This window comes from Etheostoma spectabile, chromosome 22 (genome assembly GCF_008692095.1).
Source record: "Etheostoma spectabile isolate EspeVRDwgs_2016 chromosome 22, UIUC_Espe_1.0, whole genome shotgun sequence".
NCBI classification, from domain to species: domain Eukaryota; kingdom Metazoa; phylum Chordata; class Actinopteri; order Perciformes; family Percidae; genus Etheostoma; species Etheostoma spectabile.
Genome location: NC_045754.1, coordinates 4,105,578 through 4,126,796, shown reverse-complemented (window position 1 = coordinate 4,126,796; position 21,219 = coordinate 4,105,578). Strand labels below are relative to the sequence as shown.

The 21,219-nt window shown below is 40.8% G+C and overlaps 1 protein-coding gene across 1 annotated transcript in view; it reads right to left on the bottom strand.

Moving 5' to 3' along the window:
- Positions 1-21,219, bottom strand: part of LOC116672600 (disco-interacting protein 2 homolog C-like) — an 80,979-nt gene that overhangs the window by 50,544 nt on the left and 9,216 nt on the right. Inside the window, 9 exon segments of the mRNA XM_032504516.1 lie at positions 904-1,023; positions 1,841-1,987; positions 2,552-2,674; positions 3,056-3,352; positions 6,983-7,032; positions 7,034-7,094; positions 7,097-7,105; positions 8,512-8,616; positions 9,289-9,360. Coding sequence (XP_032360407.1) covers positions 904-1,023; positions 1,841-1,987; positions 2,552-2,674; positions 3,056-3,352; positions 6,983-7,032; positions 7,034-7,094; positions 7,097-7,105; positions 8,512-8,616; positions 9,289-9,360 — 984 coding nt within the window.

Here is a 21,219-nt window from a genome sequence, read left to right as displayed (position 1 = left end):
GTTCCTATAACTACGTTCCTGTAACTAACTGGTCGGAAAGAGGCTATTGTGTGACTGTCTTTAAAAGGGTTAGTTACTTACAAATAAACTAACCAATGGAGGCAGTGGTAGACTAGTTCCATGAGGTAAAATGACTGTTTTTGTTAAAGGAGTCTGGTGGCTTTGAGGAGAGCAGAGATAACGCTTCAGTCCCCTGGGTAAAGTACTGTCTGACGGAAAGGTAAAGCGGTGACAGTATTCTAAATAGAGCATAGACCTAAACTGATATAGATGTTTTTAGGTGTCTAAAATGTGTATATCTGCTGCGCCAAGTATGGATCTTTTATTACATACAATATGTGTTGGTCACTTTGTCCCATTTTGCAGCAATAAAACTGAAGTGATATGAACAAAGAGAAATGTATGTTTTTAGATAAAACAGATGTTGACAAAGTTTCCTTTTGGGGACATCATTTGAAAAATTAGACGTTGGAAAACAGGTTACAAATTACAATATATTGCAGAATATTGCAATATGTTTAAAATCGCAATAATATTGTTTGTGGTATAAGTATCATGATGATATTGTATTGGGAGGCGTCTGGTGATTCCCCCCCTACCGTCTACTGTAGCTAACACACCAACTATGGAGAAGTAGCTCATACAAAGATCCAATCTATGCCTTTAACACGTCAGTACTGTGTTGTGTCTCCAGGTGTTTCCTCTTTGACAAACACTTGTTTTTACACCTTGGCAGAATGAGGTGAGGTGACTGTCGGACACTCAAAGGGGAACGCCGCGTTCTCACCTGTCCAACACAAGTGTTATTAAAGGAACCATCTAGAGAATCACTCATGACTCCAAAGTATGAAGAGAGATTGGATAACTAAAATCAGACAGACAGAATCAGAGACGGTTTCTAACCCTCCAGAAGTTCATCAAAGTCATCGACAAAGAACTCCCGTAGCGGAGGTCTGCGAGGCTGCTTCAGTGTGTTCACGAGCTGCTGGATTTTAGCTGACACGCGACTGCTGACTGGAACACCTGTAAAAACCCCAGACACATACATTTGTTTTTTTTGCACCTTATTGATAATCTTTGTTGCTTGTGTTTTGTTTTATTTGCAGTCTTTATAATTTGCACTCTTTCCTACTCGTACTGCAACTGCTGCACAACACTTCCCCTCGAGATAAATTAACTTTTGTCTTATCTCATACACACGGGCTAAAGATGATGTTTTTGACTAATGTTTTAGAATAAGTGGAAATGAAAGGTGGTGGCCTGGGTTGCTTGCAAGACAGTCCTTATTGTCTTATCAATACCAATTCCTTCAAGTGTTAACGGCATGTTTTTTGAGATAGCGACTGCTGATAGATCGCTGGTTCAAATCTCTAGAGGCTTCTACAAAACACGGGAAAGATCATTTGGATTTAAACATATGTAAATTAATTGTATGTAAACTGTAACTTCCCCTTGCAGGATTAATATAGCATACATTATTATTACTCTTATTATTCCTTGAGCGAGGCTTTCATGCGCTCGGCTGCTCTCGTGGAGCTGCTACAGACTGCGGCCGTTCAGTTGTCAAACTGTGAACTGCGTGATTGTGAAGCACGTTGATTAAAAACAGCTTGCCTCAAAAAAGACAAACACACGCATGAAAAGGTAAAAAACAAAGAAAAGTCCAATCTGTTCATCCAGGGGAGTGACATGAACAGACACAAAGTAATTGGTCAGTTCTCTAAGGCGATGGTCCAATTTGAGCTCGCCTCCTGATTAAGGAGACTCTATTTTTGAGCCGGTGTGAGTATTCAGAGGCTCTGGTTGGGAGCAGGCTAAAAAGGTGCATGGTGACTCTTACCATCGCCCGTCTCCATGCGCTCCGCGTTGCCGTACTTCTGCGTGTTCCTGGCAATGGTTCCCATGTTGGCCATGTGGTGACGCTCGGTGTGGGAGTGGGACGAGTCCGACGAGTAGCCTGTCACATCCGGGGGGGCTGAGTGATTCTCTGCAGGGAGACGAGAGAAGGAGGGAGGGAGCGAGGCAGGCAGATGGACAGAGGGAGATGGTGACTAATGTGTGTGTCAAGTGCTCTGTATTATTATAGACACTTAAACACGTTCTGATGTTTCTGTGTTAAGCTGGGTCTCATCCCTGCAGTCCATCTACTCAACACAGTACCAGTCTGGAAATAATACTTCCTTTGTGTTCTTATACTCAAATGAAAGCAAGTTTTATGAAACAAAGTGTAACATTTTGAAACAAAACCTGATTTTCCAATCATAGATCTGGTGACATTCACAGTAACTTGATTCCTTCAACACAAATATACAGATAAATAATAAGGAAAATCAATTTATCACATGAAGAAGCTTGTCAATAACTATCCTAAAATCATTGGTACAGTGTAATCAAAGGTTGTTTTAATAAATCAAATGCATTACATACGTTTATATTATTGTTTTGTCTGACTTGGGCCTCAAATCAAAAACCAGAAGACTGTTTTCCTGGTAATTTGATTAAGGTTGGATTTATTGCAGCTGATATTTAAGTATTTAGGTGTCGGACGTACCGTCTGACTCCAGCGGCGGTGGCCACAGCATGTCGGATCCAAACTCACAGGACCGTCGCAGAGATCCCCCGTTCTCCGCCACGCTCAGAGCTCCCTTCCTCTTCAGAGACAGGTGGCCGATACCTGAACGCACACATGCAGGTGTGTTATACTGTTCACACGCTGATGCAAAGGTAACGAGAAAGTTTTAACAATTTGCTGCCCAAACTTGTGATGTGGTGGCAGTAGCTCAGTCCGTACAGAGTCCGGTTGGAAACCGGAGGGTCGCCGGTTCAAGTCCCCGTACGGAGTGCAGCGTGGTGTGGATTGGTAGCTGGAGAGATGCCAAATCCCCTCCTGGGCACTGCCAGTTTTGATTTGGAAAAATTGGAAATGCGTTCTTGGCCAGAGCCAATCTCAAATTTTAAGGAAGTTCATCAGGGTTTTCCCAGGCTAACGTAACAAGTGAGTGTTTATAAAAAAAAGATCAAAATTTGACACTTTGTTGCTTCCTGAGAGTCTTACCGTGGTGCGACTGCGACAGGTGGCTCTGCTGGTGGTGCAGCTGGCCCAGGTGTGCGTGTCCCAGGTGTGCGTGCGCCAGGTGCGAGATATGCGTGTGCGCCAGCGAGTCGGCCAGCCGCCCGGCGTTGCCGCTGCCTCCGCTCTGCGTGGACGAGGACGAGGACGAGGTGGAGCCCAGGTGGGCGGGGCCTAAGTGGGACGGGCGGCTCATCCAGTGCTCCATGGCCGACATGTCGTCCCCTGGCCCCGCCTCCTCCTCGGAGCCCGACGACGAGTCTGAGCACAGGGGCGACAGGCCTAGTGAGGGTCAGTATGTGTTGTCAGAAAACCTTCACACAACGTCAACACAACGTCAACACTGGAGCTGGAACAACTCCAAATGGTGCTGTACAATTCACACTCTCCGAAATAACTGTGATTAACAACATAATTGTCTTAATAAGTCAAATTTAAAACTATTTGACTTTTTTTAAACAAATTAAAGATTTGAATGAATTCCAGGATCCATCATTTTTAGGGTATACACACACACACACACACATATATGTGTATATATATATATATATATATATATATACACATATATGTATATATACACACAGTATATGTGACTGCAATACTGCAAATACATTGTACTATTCATTCTCTTATATTTATTCATTGTTTATATGTGACTTGTACTTTTCTGCTGCAACAGTGGGAATTTCCCCATTGTGGGATTAATAGAGGATTTTAAATCTTGACTATATTACAGTCATGTGACCCAGATAATGTAAAAAACACAGGTACACAGCCTGTGAAGTAAACAACGCTTCTTTATTTTCCTAAAACCCTTTTGTCATTTCTGTTTCTATGAACGTGTTCAGAGTCAAGTGCCGACCGCTAGCATAGCTTTAGCTCAACAGTCCGAACAATAATCACTTATATAATTACAATTTGGCACATCTAAACAAAATTACTATCAACAGTCAAGCCCCTTAAGACCTTAGCTAAGGTTAACAATGGATTGTGGTTAAACAAAGAAACCTCAAAGATTAAAATATATATATTTATATATATATATATATATATATAGACAATTAAGCAATTATGTAACTATTGTTACAGACCTAATCAACACAACATCAGCACATAAATGTCTAACTATCAAAGGATACGTTAACAGAAAAAACATGAAAGGCACAATTTGACAATTTGAGAAATACACTCGTTCTTTCAAGAGTGAGATAGGAATTAGAGATGTCTCCCATACTGCCTAAAACGCTGGTATCGGTATCAGGAAGTACTGGAGTTCATACACTGACCCGATACCACGTAATAAAGCCCTGAAGACGATCCACGTTAAAGTAGTTTATTTATGTTCTTTTTCAGTTGTAACTGACTGTCAAACTGAATAATAGAAGAAAGTTCTATGGCGTTCATTGTTTGAGACTTTAACCTGAGCCAGACCGACAACAAAGATAGAAATCATATCACATCCATTCAGGGATAGTTGTACACAGCTGTTAAAACATAATAAAACATGTGACGCACTGATATTGGATCAATACTAATGGGAATGTCGATACCACTCTAATATCAGCGCGTTAAATGTGAAACCAAGAAATAGTCCGGTGCATTACTCTGTGTTTTGTACATTTCGATCAACCAAGATATATCAAAGTCCCTCAGCTGGCTGCAGCTTCCACATGTGAGCCTTTGATTGGTAAACAGATCTGAATTGGGCTTAATTGTCAAATTTAGTAAAATAATAGTTCAAAGTCAAGCGGCAGACGATCTTTCACCACTTTTCAGCATAGAAGATATATGATCTCTGAGACTGCCGGCTCTCAAAATGCCAGTAATTAGTCAGCTTACATGGCAAAAACTACAAGAACCAATTTAGTTGCAATTCAAGCTGCATTTGAAAAAAGAACCGGAGACTGAATTTACTTCTTTGAATAAGAGTTAATCCTCTGAACTAGAGCCCGACCGATAAAGGATTTTTAAGGCTGATATCAATACAAATATTTGGTGATTTAAAAATCAGATGTTCCGATATATTGGCCCAAAAAACTATATTAACAAAACATGAACAGATTTCCCTAAGATTAGTTATTTGTAGTTATGTATGAGTCCTCACTAAAATAATATGATAATGGTGAGAAGAAAGGAAGAGCAAAAATGTATTAACGTTCTGATAAATAAAATGTATTAGAAATACAAACTTAAGATATGAAACCTAAAGTCCTTAAAAAATCAAAGAGTTGCCAACAAGCCCGTAGTAGAGGGAACTCCGGTGGCAGCACCAACACTTGGTTGAAGGGTGTTTTGTCCGTTTTTATATTCAAATTTTTAAATATTGATTTATCGGCCATTATGAGAGAGAGAGAGAGAGAGAGAGAGAGAGAGAGAGAGAGAGAGAGAGAGAGAGAGAGAGAGAGAGAGAGAGATATGCAGGAGAGACACATAAATGGATAGTGGAGCCATAAGCTATAAAAGGGAGACAGTCACGTTTTCTCTCACGCGTCCTGTCAGTGGGTTGTGATTTTCCTCTTCCTATAGACCACACGTGTCAAACTCAAGGCCCGCGGGCCAAATCCGGCCCCTTGCTAATTTTGACCCGGCCCCTATATACATTTAAGTTATATATACACCTACTTTTTGTCACTTTTCACGTTTTTTTTTTTTTTTTTTTACCTTTTTATGCTTTTTTTTCAAAATGTTTTGGCATTTTCTTTGACATTTTTGTTTGAGTGAGAAGGCGATATGAGACATGCAATTATACAGTCAAAGATATTTGACTTTTCCCATGACATAAAAGCAATAAACTCTATGTCTGGCCCTTGATGGGATTCTCATTTTCTAGTGTGGCCCTTGGGGAAGTTAAGTTTGAAACCCTTGCTATAGACTGTGGTTATTGCTAACTTATTGTTTATAGGCAGATATTGATAAAAATACACGTTGTTGTACCATTCTTGCCTTCAGATATATCGGAGGGCTCTAATGTGAACACAAGGAGCAGGCCCAGGGAGGCCCAGCACACATCCATGTGAACAGAAGTCTTACATTTAAGTAAAATAAGAGGCAGATTCATTTTCCCACCAGGATTTCTCTGGAGCAGTGTGTGTAAACACGTTCAGGTTCATGTGAGCCTCCGGGGGGAGACGTCAGGTTCACTTAAGATTTTTCTCGAATGGCTAAAAGGCAAATTACCGGTGAAAAAAATTATTAAATTTGCTTCATTAAAACTCAATCAACACCCAAATTGCGGCATCAACTCTGATTACGTTCAATCCAATGAGCTCATATTTCAGGTAAAGGTCAACTCCATCCCACTTCAGCCAACTTCTCACAGTGACAGAGCGCACAAACACATTCAAATGAAAGTTAACAATAATCGGTGTTTTCCAGTTTTTTTTTATGGCAGGCTACTTTCCACGCCGTCTGTTGTTTGTTTTAACTGTTAAACTGTCAGCGGGTTTGCATGCCTCAGAAAATGTGTGTTTTAGCAGCTTTTATTTTGGTGAAATAAATGTGTTCCTCTACAGAACCAGAGACAGAGCATTACAACATAATCCTGTCTGGGCGCAGGGCGGCCTCTCTGGGGTCACATTTTAGGCTTAGTGCCTAACCCGGTTCAGCTGAGATAACTTGTGGTGTGTGTGTGTGTGTGTGTGTGTGAGTGTGTGTGTGTGTGTGTGTTTCTCATTTTCCAAGCATTTAATAAATGCAAAGTCACAGGAAAAATGATCAAACTCTTAGTTGCTTTTAATGGCGTTGCTCTGAGAATTTAGATGAATTCTCTCCAAGAAATGTGCACCTCAGTACATCAACTCTAAAATCCTCTTCTTCTTAAAAACATTGCTCTCGACTTATCTCACTTGTTGACCCAAGACAGTGGTTATATTTGTGTGCAGGTGTGTGTTTTTGTATGTGTGTCGTCACCTGGAGGCGTGTACGCATCCATGGAGGTCTGCACCACCAGCGAACGTCTTGGAAGGCATGGGCACCGCCACCTTCCTCTCCACGTGTCGCGCCAGCACGGCCTGCACCGCCCGGTGTGCACGTCTGGGAGAGGGAGGGAGGGAGGGGGAGAGAGAGAGAGAGAGAGAGAGAGAGAGAGAGAGAGAGAGAAAGGGGGAGAGAGAGGAAGAGAGAGATCAGAGAGAGAGGGAGAGAGAGAGAGAGAGAGAGAGAGGAGAGAGAGAGGAAGAGAGAGAGAGAGGAGAGAGAGAGAAGAGAGATCAGAGAGAAGAGAGAAGAGAGAGGGAGAGAGAGGAAGAGAGATCATGAGAGAGAGAGAGAGAGAGAGGAAGAGAGATCAGAGAGAGATTCCTTCACACAAAAGGCAAACGGAGGAAACTTCCCAGGCTGAGTTCACTGTTTAACTGAATGTGTGGTTTTGTATCTGGACTCGACAAATATCCCTTTGTGTAGTTGCATAGCGCCACATACTGCAGCTGAAGTAAATATCAAAACAAATTCACTATAAATGGAAATTACTTAAAAGAATGTAACATTTTTAGCACGCTAACTTACGGTATGTACTCTAAGTGGAAGCTCAGCCTGGCTAACTGGCTCCAAACCAACAATGCTTCTTTAATTTTTATTTAGCAACTGGATTTTTGTTTGTGGACTTTTGGACAAAATATATGTTGGCTCACATATTATAGCACATGAATCCATGAGAAAGGACATTGTTGACTTATTCAAGATAAGATATTGGTCATTTAAAAAAGAAAGAAAAAGGACGATGACTGAGACTCCAGAGTTTTAACACAGAGTGAGTTAATAGGAGGACTTGTGTCTTTAACAGAAAGAACAGACACAAAATAATAAGGAAGAATAACAGAAAACCTGCATTATGTTTTTACATTCTGTTTCGGTAATTGCTTGAATATGGCTGATGAAAGTAAGATCTGAGTCTTTTACAACGCCAAGATTTCCAACTTATGGGAAGCATCAGATCAAGTATTTCGAACCATAATTCTCAATTGAGTTTGACTCAAAAGCTTTATGAAAAAGTGCAATATTTTACTTTTTTTATTTAGTACTCCTTTGCATGACAAAGCCATCCACCCGGATGCAGATTTATTGTTTTATGTTTAATTAAATAGACTTGGATTGGATAGCTAGCCTCAGTTAACTTCTACAGAGTAATGAATCAAATTTAAATTTTGATATCAGCTCCTAACGATCACAAAAACAGAGTAATCGAGAAAAATTATTATTTTGCACGTTAAGATTTGCAAGTAAACATTTACTTTGACTTGTGTTCTGAATGGAAAGAATTTTCAATGTGTTTAACTGCTTACATTTTTTTAAAAGTTCAATACATGAAAAATCTTCCCATTTTATATTATGATTTTATCCAATAATCGAGCAGCCCTCTAAAGTGTCTTAAATTTAGCACATGTCCATGTGCAGCAGTGGTGTTGCAGCCTGCGGCCGCCGTGCAGGTGAGCTCTCCGTACCTGATCTGTAGCGCTCGTCTCTGGTGCCGGAGGTTCGTCGCCGGTGGAAACGGGCAGCAGAGGGGGGGCCGAGTGGGGCCCGATGGGACATGGGCCCCTCCATACCTACAGAGGCAAGCGGGCAAGCAGACAGACAGACACACACACACACACACATATAATGTATATATATATATATATACACACACACACACACACACACACAGACACAGACAGACAGGTAGAGACACACACACACACACACACATACATACACGTTTCACAAAAGCAATAAATACAGTCATTGCAAAAAAAGAAAAACAAACATGGAGATGATTTGAATCGGCAGAAAAATTAGATTTTTCTGACATCATAAAACAAATAATTAAAAAGATAACAGAAAATGAAATAATAATAATAATAATGTGGTAGTGCTGTGATCTTGTTCTGCTGTCTGACAGAATTTCCCTCCGTATTTTGTGACCAATGACACCCAGAGCTGCATCGCTGTCTGTGTGTGTGTGTGTGTGTGTGTGTGGTGTGTGTGTGTGTGTGTGTGTGGTGTGTGTGTGTGTGTGTGTGTGTGTCTGCGTGCATGCAGAGGCCCAAGCTGAGCTCTAGGGAGTCTTAACCTACATTCACTAATGGCGACGGCTGAACACTATGAAGTAGAGAGTAGTATCGCGACTGTATTTGTCATAATACAAAATCGATACCTGGTTGTCAGATGGGAATATTTATCTATGGGGGGGGGGGGGGGGGGGGGGGTGTGAGGGGGGTCAGAGGTTGCTAAATTACCTCCAGCATGTGGAAAATATGCCCTGATCAGTTTGGACCTCTTCTTCTCATAACCCTTCTGAGTGATGTCCCCTGCAAACAGATAGAGATAAATAGAGAGTGAAAGAGCCAGTGACGGCTGTGTGGGCTGCTTTTTTCTTTTTTTCTTTACTATTGAAATAAGTTATAAAACATATTGCTTAATAATGCTTTTTTTGTTTTTACTTAAAGGGAAGCACATGGCCCTCGGTTTAAATCACACACAGCCTCGTCTGTCTCTCCCAGTCTTTTAATGTCTCTGTCTAGACCATGGGTCTCAAACTCGCGGCCCGGGGGCCAATTGCGGCCGCGGGAGGATATTTTGTGGCCCCTACTTGACATCATAGTTAAGTGTTAGTGCGGCCCGCGCATTCTGAAACTTTTGTCATTGCGCATGTCACTTATGGGCTACCGTAGTCTCGTGACAGCGGTGTAACCGTTGTCAAGCTAGCTAAGTACCCTTTGTGGCAAATGCCTGAGGTTTGACAATGTGATGTCTGTTGTTGTGAAATGCACCAACCATATCAGATCTAGGGGTTTAAAGCACGGCAGTTCCGCGCCCTTTTTTGAGGAAATAGAGGGTTTTTTTTGGAATACTTGATGTGGCCCAGCTGAACCCAGACTCTACTTCCAGCGGCCCCCAAGTAAATTGAGTTTGAGACCCCTGGTCTAGACTGTTAATATAGAGTCAAAATAATGAGAAACATAAATAAAAACAAGACAAAATAAACAATGGGATGAATAATGGTGACAGTGAAGACATAAGAATAAAAAGGAATAATGCAGATTGTTCAGTTCAGGAGTCCACGTGTACCAGCGGCTGTTGTTTTGTCTTCGTCTCATCTAATGAAAAGAAGACGTACAGCGTGTCTAGGCCTCGTCAACGCAAACGTCTCATATTTCCTCCATCTTTGGTGTTTTTTTGTAGTTTCAGTAACAGACAGAGGTGGGTAGAGTAGCCAAAAATTGTACTCAAGTAAAAGTACTGTTACTTCAGAATAATATGACTCAAGTAAAAGTAAAAGTAGTCATCCAAATAATTACTTGAGTAAGAGTAAAAAAGTACTTGATGAAAAAACTACTCAAGTAGTATGTAACTGTTGAGTAACGTCTGATTTATTTCTTAACACAAGCATCAATCAGACAGACAAAGATACAAAATAATCATCTTTAGGCAAATTATAGTTCATCCAATCAATAAAATTAATTTAAATTAATTTATTAATTACAAAATAGCTTACTTGAGAGACTTGTCACATCAAATTAGGATGGATACTGCATGTGTAAAACATTCTCTATGTAACCTAAAAGACAAACATCCACCTCTCCACAGCAGAAACTACAACCACCGCTACGTCTCCTCAGGTTAGAGGTTGAGTTGTTGAACGCTGACATGTCCGTTTGTTTTGGTCGACACAGAAGACGCCGTATGATGTAGCTGCTGTTTCGGACTTTTCCTAAAAGGTAACTTGTTGTACTCATTGTAGCCTGATGTAGCGGAGTAAGAGTACAGTTTATTTTTCACTAATCTACTCAAGTAAAAGTAAAAGTATAGTGATTTTAAAACTACTCCTAGAAGTACAATTTTTTCAAAAACGTACTCAAGTAAATGTAACGGAGTAAATGTAACTCGTTACTACCCACCTCTGGTAACAGAGGACGCCGGACTCTGCCAAACTAATGAAAACCTGGAAGAGCAACAAGGGATTTTGTGCGTGACGGACGAGCTAGCCGAGATGTTGACTTATTGCCACGGAGACGGAGAGAGGGGGAAACAATGCAGGGAGCTCACTGCGTCCCGCAGGAGACAACGAGGGATCCAACTGTAGAGTCATGATCAAACGGGGCGTCCAGTGGAGCTGCAACCATTAGCCGACTCATCAAGTAGTCGATCGACAGAAAAGTCCTCTATTTTGACAATCGTTGAAGTTATTTTTCAGCTTCTCATATCTGGAGGTTTCCTGCTCTTTTCTGACTTGTATCATATAAAACTGAATATCTTTGGGTTTGAGACTTACAAAAAAAAGACATTTAAAGACATCACTTTGGACTTTGAGAAACTGGGATGGACATTTTTAACTATTTTCTGAAATTTGACGGCGCAAACGATTCACTGAGAAAAATAATCGGCACATGAATCGATAATGAAATGATAGGTTAGATGCAGCCCAGGTGTCCAGTACTGTAAATCCCAGTGTGCTTTAAACAAAATGCAAATTGCATAACCCGGGATTTCCACCAACTGCGGAACGGCTGGTCTGGATCCGTTGCGGCCATGACTGACAGCTGAAGTCACGAGGACCCACGAGATCTCACAAATTCACGTATGACCGTGGGATATAACAGGATGTAGTTTGTATAAACAAAACCACAAAACCTCTGACCTGTCTGTCTGGCCTGTCTCCGCCCATTATGACATTTTCAAGGTGTAGTGCAGGGAAATATGTTCCGCCAAAAGCCATAACTGGAATTAACACTACTTGAGTTTTAGGGATGAATCATGCAATGAATGACATGTATGTGTGGTATGTTTGTGTTTTTGTGTCTTTACTTTCTATTAAAAAAATACCTCTTTAAAACATTTTGCAGTGACTTTCAAAGGTTCTTTTACATTTATTCATTCACCCGTTTAGCTCATTTGCTTAAGGACTGCATCCAATTTTGTTGTACATGTACAATGACAATAAAGACTATTTGAATCTCTATTCTATGCCAACCCATGATGGCTGTACTTATTCATGTATTGGAACTGACAACAAAACACTACAGCGGAAGAGATGACTTTTAAATAATGTGGACGGATGGACCGGGAGGTCATTGTGGAGGGGCAGCCATTTAAAAGCTCATTATAATCCCTGAGGGATTTTCCCCGCTGCCTAAGTGACCATTGATGTCCCCCCTCTCCACACCACCGCCACCTGTCAATCACAGCACCCCAGGGCCCTCGCAGCGGGGCTAATGGGAGCTGATACCTCCTTGTTTGTTCCCATTAGAAGCGGCTAAACTGCCTCGCACCACTGTTCTAATTATCGATTCGTATTCGATTGCCACGGATAGTTTTAGGGTCGCCGACAACAGGGAGCCGAATCAAACCCAACGGTTATAGAAACCCAGCAACAGAAGAGTGGCCACGTGAACATGCTGGTGTGATAATGTGACAATAACGTGCTTCAGATGTGCATTTTAGCACACTATGAGAGACATAATTCTCCTTAAAATAACACAACAGGTCCACTTGTTTGAGAACGATGTCTTTGTGTTTTATGACACAAACGCTAGTGTCAAAGAACAAGACCGGAGATTCCATGAAAAGACCAAAACCAACAATATGTTACGGTCGTCTGTCGCCTTGAAGAAAGAAAAGTTTCAGTAATTTCCTAAAACAGCTGTTTACTGTAGTTTTATATCAAACAAACGGGAGGAAATAGTGCATTTGTTGGGGACTATTTTCAGCAGCGGATGAATCCACACTTGGTGCTCTAGTGAGTACTGGTGGCAGCAGAACTGTGTGTGTGTGTGTCAGAATAAACTACAGCGTGTGTGTGTGTGTGTGTGTGTGTGTGTGTGTGTGTGTGTGTGTGTGTGTGTGTGTGTTCATGGTGATAAAGGGACATGTCAGCCAGTGCAACAGTGTGGCTCACTGATGGGTTTTTTGATGGGATACATTAAGCTGTAATACACACACAATACTTGTTAGTAGTGGTTGTTTTTGGTCTTTTCATGGGATGTGTTGACATTAGAAAACGATAGCATCATCAGCAGGGTCAGCACCCCCAAATCTGAGGCCATGGTTGGTTCTCTGCATGAAAAAGGGTGGGTTGCCTCTTTTGGGTTGGGACAGAGTCTCTGCCCCATGTGAGGGAATTCAAGTGTATCTCAGGGTCTTGTTTACGAGTGAGGGTAAAATGGAGCAGTTAGATGGACAGGCGGATTGATGCAGTGTCTGCAGTAAAGCAGGTGTTGAACCGGACCATGGTGGGGGAGAAGAGAGTTTAGCCGAAAGGAGTTAACAGTTGGATCTACGTTCCAACCCTCACCTATGGTCAGGGCCGGCCCGTGGCATAGGCAGTACAGGCAAGTGCTAGGGGCACCGGCAGTCCAAATGAGTAAAGAAAAGTTAAAGATAATAAGAAACAAACACCAACAATGCGAAAATGTTGAAAAAAACATCCAAAATATGCCAGACAACTTTGAAAAAGTATGCAAAAAACAAATTAAGTGACAAAAACATTGGAAAAAGCGTAGGGAAAAAGCTCCTAAAAAAGTGCCAGAACGTCAAAAATGTCACAAAAGTAACAGCTGAAATCTTGTCGGCGCAGCCTATGGACATGAGCTTTGGGCAGTGACCCAAAGGAGGAGCTCGTAGAGCCGTTGGGGGCAGACAGCTGAGCTGGTTGGGGCATTTGGTAAAGATGCCTCCTGGTCCAGTCCAGCTGGGCGGGTAGAGCCAGAACACGCTGTAGGGATATACATCTCATCTGGCCTGAGAACGCCTTGGGATCCCGCAGGAGGATCTGGAAACCATAGCTGGGGAGAGGGACGTGGCTAACCTGACCTGTTGCCACGGCGACCCGAACCCGGGTCAAGTGGATGACAATGGTTTGATGATTTGCAGGCAGTTGCAAACACATCTATTTGTGTTCTGCTTCATTTGAAGCTGTTGCTTCGTCTGTAATAAGTGACATTATCACACCTGAGTGGGGACTCTGTTACTCCATTTGCCAAAATGTGAACTCAGCTGTTTGCACGCAGATTGTTTTTTTGTTTTTTGGGGGGGGGGGGGGGGGGGGGGGCACATGGCTCCAGGGAATAGTTGCAGCTGTGCACCTATGCATACAAACAAGTTATGGCTGCAAACAAATATTGACTACAGTGACTTATTCCTGGCTACTGCAATATTCAGGAGTCATCATGCAAAAGGAGGAATTTCTTCCCCTTTTTTTTCATGTCTTTTCGAGACAGAAACATCTTTTCGTCAGCTTCATAATAACAAATACATTCCTGGACCACAAATCAAGTTTACAAATCTCCACTGAGCACTCTTGGTTCTCTCTCTGTGCACCCGGGCTGCTTTGGCAAAACTCAAATGTAATAGAAATAGTGTTGCAAATTTATGAATAAACGAGAAAAAAAAAAAAAAAAAAAAAGAGTCCTGCTGCAGAGCTGTGTCGTGTGTGTTAAGTGGGAGTGCTTTTACTGAGAGAGGAGGGAATGAAATGTGGCTGAAAAACAGAGAAAAGGAAAGAAAATGAGTGTCAGAATGATAGATAGAGATTAGATAGATAGATAGATAGATGAGATAGATAGATAGATAGATAGATAGATAAGATAGAGTAGATAGATAGATAGACAGATAGATGATAGATAGATAGATAGACAGATAGATGGATAAGATAGATAGATAGATAGAAGATAGATGATAGATAGATAGACAGAGAGATGGATAGATAGATAGATAGATAGATGAGATAGATAGAATAGATAGATATAGATAGATAGATAGATAGATAGATAGAATGATAGATAGATAGACAGATAGAATAGATAGACAGATAGATAGATAGATAGAGTAGATAGATAGATGAGATAGATATAGATAGATATAACATGATAGAAAGATAGATAGATAGATAGGAAGATAGATAGATAGATAGATAGATAATAGATAGATAGATAGGACAGATAGATAGATAGACAGATAGATAGATAGAAGATAGATAGATAGATAGAATAGACTAGATATAGATAGATAGATAGAGATAGAAGATAGAAGATGATAGAAGATAAGATATAGATAGATAGATAGATAGATAGATAGATAGATAGATAGATAGTAGATAGATAGATAGTGATAGATAGATAGATAGATAGACAGATAGAAGTGATAGATAGAAGATAGATGATAGATAGATAGATAGATAGATAGATAGATAGATAAGATAGATAGATAGATAGATAGATAGATAGATAGATAGATAGATAGATAGATAGATAGATAGAGATAGATAGATATAATATAGAAGATAGATAGATAGATAGGAAGATAGATAGATAGATAGATAGATAGATAGATAGATAGACAGATAGATAGATAGACAGATAGATAGATAGATAGATAGATAGATAGATAGATAGATAGATAGATAGACAGATAGATAGATAGACAGACAGATAGACAGACAGACAGATAGATAGATAGATAGATAGATAGATAGATAGATAGATAGATAGATAGATAGATAGATAGATAGATAGATAGACAGATAGATGGATAGACAGATAGATAGACAGATAGATGGATAGATAGATATATAGATAGATATGATAGATAGATAGATAGATAGATAGATAGATAGATAGATAGATAGGATTTTTATAAATACAATGAGAGCCAGAGAACGACAAGAGCTTTCATTACCAAATCGGACCGTGGAGAATGGCCAGAACATCTGGGTCCAATCTGCTCATCTGTGCTGCTCTGTGTGAGTGTGTGTGTGTGTGTGTGTGTGAGAGTGTGTGAGTGTGTGTGTGTGTGTGTGGTGTGTGTGTGTGTGTGTGTGTGTGTGTGGTTTTATATCTGAGTGAGGCCTTTTTCTTAGATCAACCGCAGCATAACAACATTCCTGCTTTCTTCTTCTCGCACACGCACACACACACACTCAAAGACACACACAGACACACACACACACACACACATGCACGCACGGCCCGTGGGGAGACGCCATCTTCCACTCGCAGCGCAGCAGAGCAGGGAGGGTGTTGCCTAGTAACGGTTCTCCTGGAGAGGAAAAAAAAGAGGCCTGAGACGGCCATCTTGGATTTGGAGCATCAGATGTGAAAAGTGGGCTAATGATACCTGCCAGGGTGTGTGCATATGTTTGCGCCTGTGTGTGTGTGTGTGTGTGTGTGTGTGTCTGTGTGTGTGTCATACCAGTCTGTATTGGCAGCCTAATTACTTTCCTCCTTCTCCTCCCTGCTCTCTCTGCTGTTTTAACGGCACACAGCTGAGGGAGAATCGATAGCAGCCGACTGCAGTTTGGAGTTTTTCTCCCGTTGAGATTGTGCAGCCGAAAGGTCGGAGTTTTAGAAAAGAAAAAAAATATATATATATCTCCGAAAAACTCATTTTTGGCAGATGCATCCCTAACCTGTGATGTTGTCCGTAGTGAACACGTCATCCCTGTTTTTTTGCAATTTCTATTCTTAGAAGTTCATCCAACAGATTCCCCCAAAATATACATTGAAAACTAAAGCTGACAGTTTCCTTCATTATGGGCTCATCTAGAGCTGGGCAATATGGAGAAAATCAAATATCACAACAATATATGGACTAAACACCTCAATATTGATAATGTAGTGTTGACTACTGGTGCTTTCACTAAATATTTACACAATGAGATTTATGATAAATAATCATCAGTAGTATGATATAATGACTAAGTGGGTAAATGCAAATAATAAAATGGCTAAAATAGTCTGGGAAGTTCAGAAAATGACATCACTTTACTGTAATGCAGTCTTTAAAACCAGGAAAAGACACCCCTTATGCCATGTTACAATATAATGATATCCAAAATCTAAGACGATATCTAATCTTGTATCACGATATTGATTTAATATCAATGTATTGCATTCATAAAATATTAGCCTTACATTGCCAGACTGCTGTTTAAGAGCTGGAGTGAGGTCTGGCTACACCGCTTATCCATTCTGGGACAGTGGGAAAGATGTTTTGGCAAAAAAAAAATGTTCTTTAAACCAATCACAACCATCCAGGGCGGTGCTAAACTCCGGAAAAATGAATAGCGTGAGAGACGTGCTGGATGTCAGGCTTTATCCCAGAGATGTACTGCATTCACAACACATCAATGAACTGAGATTGAAGACAAAAATGGGACGCTGCTAACGCGTATAATACAGCAATTTGAATATTGCATTAGTCCATATTGGGATTTTGATAAAAGTGTGACTAATTGTGCAGCCCTGCTACCCATCTATCCATCTAACATCCATCCATTTTTGCAGGCTTCTCCTCTGCTGTCTTCTTTCCTCAACATCCTGCTTTTATTTCATCTCTCTCTCTCTCTCTTTCTTATCACTTCATCGTAAACAGCCAGTCCGCCCACAAAGACTCCACGGTAACCAAATCTACCTCCAGCAGGCATACACACACACACACACACACACGCACACACACACACACACACACACGCACTATGAAGAATGCGTCATGGGTTGGGACCTTAGGCTGTCACCACACTCACATGCAGAGACCCGTGTGGACATCGGAGCGTCCACTAGCACTGTCTACAACGCATGTGTCCACAACAGAGCCACTCATTCACTCAATCTCAACCAAGCTTTAGGTTAAACGGCTTAAAAACAGCAAGTATTTTGCTTAAAAGTTATTCATCTATGATCAAAATTGTTGGTTATTTTTCTGACAACCAACTAATCGATTAAAAGACTAATCGCTGCCGCTATGCTATTGATAATTAGCTCTCCAAAGGCGAAGGATATTGATAGAATAAATACCCACCTCCAGATATTGCAGCCTAAAATGACATCTTTAAGTTGCATCCCTGCACAAAAAGAGTTTTAAGCAACCAGTAAAGCCACATAAAAGTATCAATAACCATTTTGATAATTATTCAAGATCATTTTTAAGTGGATAACAGAACATTTGCTGCTTGTTTTATCTTTTTTTCTGAATCTTTTTAGTACAAATAAGTAGTTTGATGCCTAATCACGGTGGGTTGTGATAACTTGTGATGCATATTTGTTTTTATTTTTGACACATTACAGCGTAAACCATTAATCAATCAATCAATACGAGAATAATCAGTTGTCGCGGCCCTACGAGCCGCCTGCTCTCTGCTTTCTGAGGCTAAGAACCAGTTTACGCTCAATAAATGACACTTCATGTTCATCAATTATCAAAATTAGACCCAATTTTCAGTTGAACACCTAATCACCTAATCGTCTCTCCCACTTTGATCTGATTAAAAGGTTCGACTGTCGCATTCAAACACACACAGTCACACAAGAGATAGTCAGGATTTTCTTGAATGATGTCTTGATTTTGCTCTTTTGTGCGATGCGTTCACTGACACAGTTCTGTTAATTCATCAAGCAAACATACAAAAATATTTGCTTGTGTCAGCCTCTAAAAAAAATGTTATGAATTGAATTTCTTTTCCTTTTGGATGTTGGTTATACACAGTATAAGACATTAATACAAGAGAAGTCTGATATTTCACCACTTTTCCCATATTTTGTAGACTAAATGGTTCATTAATGAAAACAGGTTTATTCCAAATTAAAATTTAAGGTAACCATAGTCCTCAGATTGGACAGATAGTCTAGCTAGCTGTCTGGATTGACCCTGCAGAGACCTGAGGACCAGGTAACCATAGTCCTCAGATTGGACAGATAGTCTAGCTAGCTGTCTGGATTTATCCTGCAGAGACCTGAGGACCAGGTAACCATAGTCCTCAGAATGGACAGATAGTCTAGCTAGCGGTCTGGATTTACCCTGCAGAGATCTGAGGACCAGGTAACCATAGTCCTCAGAAATCAGCCGCAGGTTTGAGCGCCAACACAGAGACAGAGGACGGGGACGGACATCCGGACAAAAAAAGGCGACAAAAAGATGACTAAAAGGCGGCCAAAAGGAGACTAAAAGGAGACTAAAAGGCGGCCAAAAGGAGACTAAAAGGAGACTAAAAGGAGACTAAAAGGCGGCCAAAAGGAGACTAAAAGGCGGCCAAAAGGAGACTAAAAGGCGGCAAAAAGGAGACTAAAAGGAGACTAAAAGGAGACTAAAAGGAGACTAAAAGGAGACTAAAAGGAGACTAAAAGGCGGCCAAAAGGAGACTAAAAGGAGACTAAAAGGCGGCCAAAAGGAGACTAAAAGGCGGCAAAAAGGAGACTAAAAGGAGACTAAAAGGAGACTAAAAGGAGACTAAAAGGAGACTAAAAGGAGACTTTTCGACTACAGAGTATTAATCTAATTTTATTGTTAGGAACGATAATAAAAAGTCTGCCGCTGCAAGGAAGTAGATGCTGTAATTCCACAAATTATTTTAGCAATATTTAGCACTACTGTACGGAAAGAAAATGACAAAAAACGACGTCTTTCATATCATTTTGTGTTTTTTGAAACAATTCTTTTAGAAATATTAGAACTATGCAACTTTGTTTCACACAGTTGTGGACAGTGGTGTGATTTCTCCCATCGGTGGGGATATGATTCTCAAGCTCTGCGTATTGTTGTGTTTCTAAACATCACTACTTTAAAAGTATTTCTAGTGTCACAGAAACCACAGAGAGTGAATCCTGAGTTTTAGATGTCTGTGTCTTTATTCCGGTGCTCTGCACAGCTCTGACATCACCCCGCACGCTCTCATCCTCAGACTTTTTGGCTGATAAAATGTACCAAATTCACAAATACACATTATATTACTACAGACATTCCCGTTGCAACGTCTGCTGTTTGTGTTTTTAGCTGGAGCGTGCCGTGCGTGCTTGGCGTTGCTGTTTGCAGAACGCTGTCGCTCAGCAGCGTGAATGCTCACATCAGTATAGTTATGTCTCTATATATATATATATATATATATATATATATATATATATATATATATATATATATATAGAGACATATGTATTGGTCTTAGCGTGGACGGCCCTTTAGAGTTGTTAAGGAGTCCTTTTTTTTTTTTTACCGATTGTTGACTAAGTTATGTAAAATCAAAGCTCCTGATCTAAGTTTTCTCACTTCAACAGTCACATTATACAACACACCCACCGCTGAGTTGTGTTGACTGCAGTCAGTCGAGGTTTTACAGACGTCATCGCGAACAAATGACTGACAGCTGCTCTGTTCGATAACACAGCGACGCTGCGCCGCTCGCTGAGCTGTCAGCGCTCCGCTTCCAAGTTTAAACCAGAAACACACGGTTTGTGTTCTCTCCCTTGTTCTAACAAATTTTGCCTAAATTAACGACCAATAAGACACATTATGTTGTTCATGGTCTCATTTATTGATTATTGTGCTATGCGCTGATATTGTAGGCCAGGGGTCTCAAACTCAATTTACTTGGGGGCCGCTGGAAGTAGAGTCTGGGTTTAGCTGGGCCGCATTAAGTATTCCAAAAAAACCCTCTATTTCCTCAAAAAAGGGCGCGGAACTGCCGTTGCTTTAAGCCCCTAGATCTGATATGGTTGGTGCATTTCACAACAACAGACATCACATTGTCAAACCTCAGGCATTTGCCACAAAGGGTACTTAGCTAGCTTGACAACGGTTACACCGCTGTCACGAGACTACGGTAGCCCATAAGTGACATGCACAATGACAAAAAGTTTCAGAACGCGCGGGCCGCACTAACACTTAACTTTGATGTCAAGTAGGGGGCCACAAAATATCATCCCGCGGGCCGCAATTGGCCCCCGGGCCGCGAGTTTGAGACCCATGTTGTAGGCGGTGGGCGTTTTCGTGACGGTTTGAGCGGAGGTGATATGTTTGTTTGCGTCACCTGTGCACGCAGTATTACGCAATTATTTCTACTCACCAGGTAACGATTACATTAGGCAACAACAGTGCTTAGGGTATTGTACATATGGAAGGAGAAGAAAAATAAAAATCATTGCAATATGATCACGAGCCCGTCACATGTGTGCATCTCTCAGGGTTTAGTCCCTCGCAGCAGCACTCTTCTGGACTGCTTACAGCCGCAATAACAGGTTTTACACCTTAATACTTATCTGGTGCTGACTGATATATATTAATATATAATAAACATATTGCAATATATTGCAATTCATAACCTTTTTCCAACATCTAATTTTTCCCAATTTCAAATAATGTCCCCAAAAGGAAAATCTGTCAACATCTGTTTCATCTAAAATGAT